Source organism: Helianthus annuus, chromosome 9 (genome assembly GCF_002127325.2).
Source record: "Helianthus annuus cultivar XRQ/B chromosome 9, HanXRQr2.0-SUNRISE, whole genome shotgun sequence".
NCBI classification, from domain to species: domain Eukaryota; kingdom Viridiplantae; phylum Streptophyta; class Magnoliopsida; order Asterales; family Asteraceae; genus Helianthus; species Helianthus annuus.
The window spans coordinates 140,689,971-140,692,885 of NC_035441.2; the positions used below are offsets into that span (position 1 = coordinate 140,689,971).

Below are 2,915 nucleotides of genomic sequence, written 5' to 3' on the forward strand. Positions count from 1 at the left end.
TGTACCCTAGACGTGGTTTTAGATTTTGCAAAAACTGGAGTGGCTTACAAAAAAAAACATTCATGCGGTTTAAGTCGGCAAGTTGCATAAAATCAAGATTAAAATATAAAAGAAAACATGTATCGTAGTCGAGTTAATTGCACAAAGATTCAAATTCATGAAACATAAAGAGGAAATTTCAAATTCGTCCCTATGATGTTGCTCAAACGGCGGCTTAGTCGCATTTAACTTATATATGTGTTCCGCAAATGACTTTTTATAACAATTTGTATCTTAATGCCATCACTTAGGCTACACGGTATGGGGTGCGGCCCCGGTTCGTCGCGGGTCGGCGACGGTCCAAACACCGTGCCGCCCCCATCCCATCCCGTCCTCTCTGTCGGCTTCTAGCCGTTTGCGACGAAGCAAAAATGTGGGTCCCATTTTAACTTTTTGACCATTAAAATAAAATAAAAAAACAAAATTTCCATAATTTGAAAAATGCCAAAACGGTCATATTTATAAAATATATAAATTTAACTTCCATTTTCAGTTTCAATCACCAAATTAACCCCAAAATTTCACCTCTTTCTCACATAATTTTTATACTCATTCTTCCACTATTCTATAAACCTTCTTCCACATAATTTTCATGGATCCGTTCAACAACCCGGAGAACCCGAACACTTCGAACAACCCGAATACTCCCAACAATCCGACCCAACCTAATGTTTTTTCGGTTCCGGGATATTATCCAACGCTAGGACCGAACCAATTCTCGCAATATTCATCGAACGCGTTTGCTTCATTCCAACACTCGCCAAACCAATTCGCTCAAATCTCCCAAAATCAAGCCCTTCAACAAATGATGATGCGGGGTGCTTGGAACTTCCCACCCGTTCAACCTCAATCGATCCCCACACCACCCGTTCAACCTCAACCGATCCCGACCCAATCCGAACCCGAAGACGATGTGGAGATTGTTCCCGAAACCCAACCGCCTAAAGGGAAAGGAAAACGAAACAAAGGCAAACAAGTGGTGGGTGATCAAACGTCGAAACCGAAGGCGACTAAGTGGACCCCAATCGAAGAAGAAGCCTTAGCCAAGGCTTTCATTGGCACTTCCGACAACCCGGTAAAAGGTTCGTAATTTTTTAAAGTTTACATCTTTTTAAAGTTTACATTTTTTAAAGTTTACATTTTTTAAAGTTTACATTTTTTAAAGTTTAAATTTTTAAAAGTTTATTTTTTTTTTTTGTTAACAGTGGGTTTATTAGTTTTTAAGTTTATTTTTTTTTAGGTTTATTAGTTTTTAAGTTTATTATTTTGTTTGTTAACAGTGTGTTTTAAAGTTTTTTTTAATTAGTTTTAAAGTTTATTTTTTTTCTTAACAGTAAGTAGGTAGTTTTAAAGTTTTTTTTTTATTATTATGTTAAAACTTTATATATTTTGTTTGTTTTTTATAGGTAATAACCAATCGGGTGAGGGGTTTTGGTCCAAGGTATTGGCCAAGTTTCTCGCCTTGATGGACCAAGGCCCGTATCGAGATCTCGACTCGGTTTCCTCGAAGTGGCGAAAATTGAACTCGGCCATTAATCGGTTTTGCGAGGAATATACAAATTATATACAAGTGACCGTCGTAGCGGGTGGAACGACGAGGATGTGTTCAAAATGGCATTGGAAAAGTATAAGGAAAAGAATGGTTCCAACTTTCCTCACGTTCGCGCGTGGATGGTTGTAAAAGACGAACCAAAATATAGCCCTATTCCTAACGAGGTGGTGATGGCGAAACGCCAAAAAACATCGGAAACGGGTAGTTTAAGCGCCGGTGGATCGGACGCGAGGTGTCACATAAACTTAAATGATGACGCCGACTATGACGAAGACGAGTATAACGTACGTGAACCGGAGCGTCCACCGGGCCGAGACAAAACAAAGAAGGAGCGGGCCAAGGGAAAAGGAAAAGGTGGACCCGCACATGGTTGAGTTTATGGAACACCTAAAAATGTACAACGACGTCACGGCCCAAAAAACGAAGGCGAAGGAGCGGGGCATCGAAGAAAAAAGTCGTGCATCGGAAGAAAAGTTAAAAGAGAAGGTCCGATTGTCGAATGAGAAAATCCGAATTTCCGATGAAAAAATTCGGCTCAAGGAATGGGAAATAATGACGATGGATGTCGAGGACGAACCCGAGCCGAAACGTTCGATGTTGAAAAAATTACAACACGACATCATGAAAAAACATCAAATTATTTAACTCTATGTTTATTTTTATTAAGTCTTTGTTTTTTTTTTAAGTTTATGTTTTTTTTATATTTATGTAATGTGGGTTTAATATTAATGAAAATATTTTGTTAGTATATTTCTTAAATGTAAAAAAAATAGAATACTAAAAAAAATAAAAAAAAAACATAAAAAGTGGTGGAGGACTATCACTAGGACCATCCTACCATGCCCTCTAGTTTTGGAGGATGGACCCATCTTAGAGAGGAATGTGACGTGGCGCCTACGTGGCGGATCATCCTCCAAGGATGGTCCATCACCATACCTTGTAGTCTTAGGCTACACGGTATGGGGGTCGGCCCCGGCCCGTCGCGGGTCGGCGACGGTCCAAACACCGTGCCGCCCCATACCGTCCCCGTCCTAATCGTCCGAAAGTAGCCGTTGGCGACGAAGCGAATTAGGTGGGTCCCCCACCTTTTGACCGTTTTAAATAAAAAAAAAATTGAATCTAACGGCTATAATTTAAAAAACCCCCCATTTCACTTCCATTTTTATAAATACTCACATCTTTAACCTCTATTTTCACAACTTTTTCACCCACTACCACCCCATCTCTCTCACATTTTATAAACCACTCTTCCCTTTTTATAAAAAATCATCATATTTTGTACCATTTTTTACCCGCTACCACCCCATCTCTCGCTAAAAAATTA

At 39.5% G+C, this 2,915-nt stretch overlaps 1 protein-coding gene across 1 annotated transcript; it reads left to right on the forward strand.

Annotated features, from left to right (window-relative positions):
* Nucleotides 1-604: 604 nt before the first annotated feature.
* On the forward strand, nt 605-1,720 carry LOC110876497. The gene is made up of 2 exons (XM_022124669.2): nt 605-1,121; nt 1,446-1,720. The coding sequence occupies exons 1-2, from the start codon at nt 632-634 to the stop codon at nt 1,718-1,720; spliced, it is 765 nt and encodes a 254-aa protein (XP_021980361.1). The 5' UTR covers nt 605-631.
* The last annotated feature ends 1,195 nt before the right edge of the window (nt 1,721-2,915 follow it).

What these genes read in the sequence shown, in the direction of transcription:
- LOC110876497 (XM_022124669.2), top strand. Translation starts at nt 632, where the DNA reads ATGGATCCGTTCAACAACCCGGAGAACCCGAACACTTCGAACAACCCG. An exon ending in TTCCGACAACCCGGTAAAAG is followed by an intron (nt 1,122 to 1,445) that starts GTTCGTAATTTT and finishes TGTTTTTTATAG; the next exon opens with GTAATAACCAATCGGGTGAG.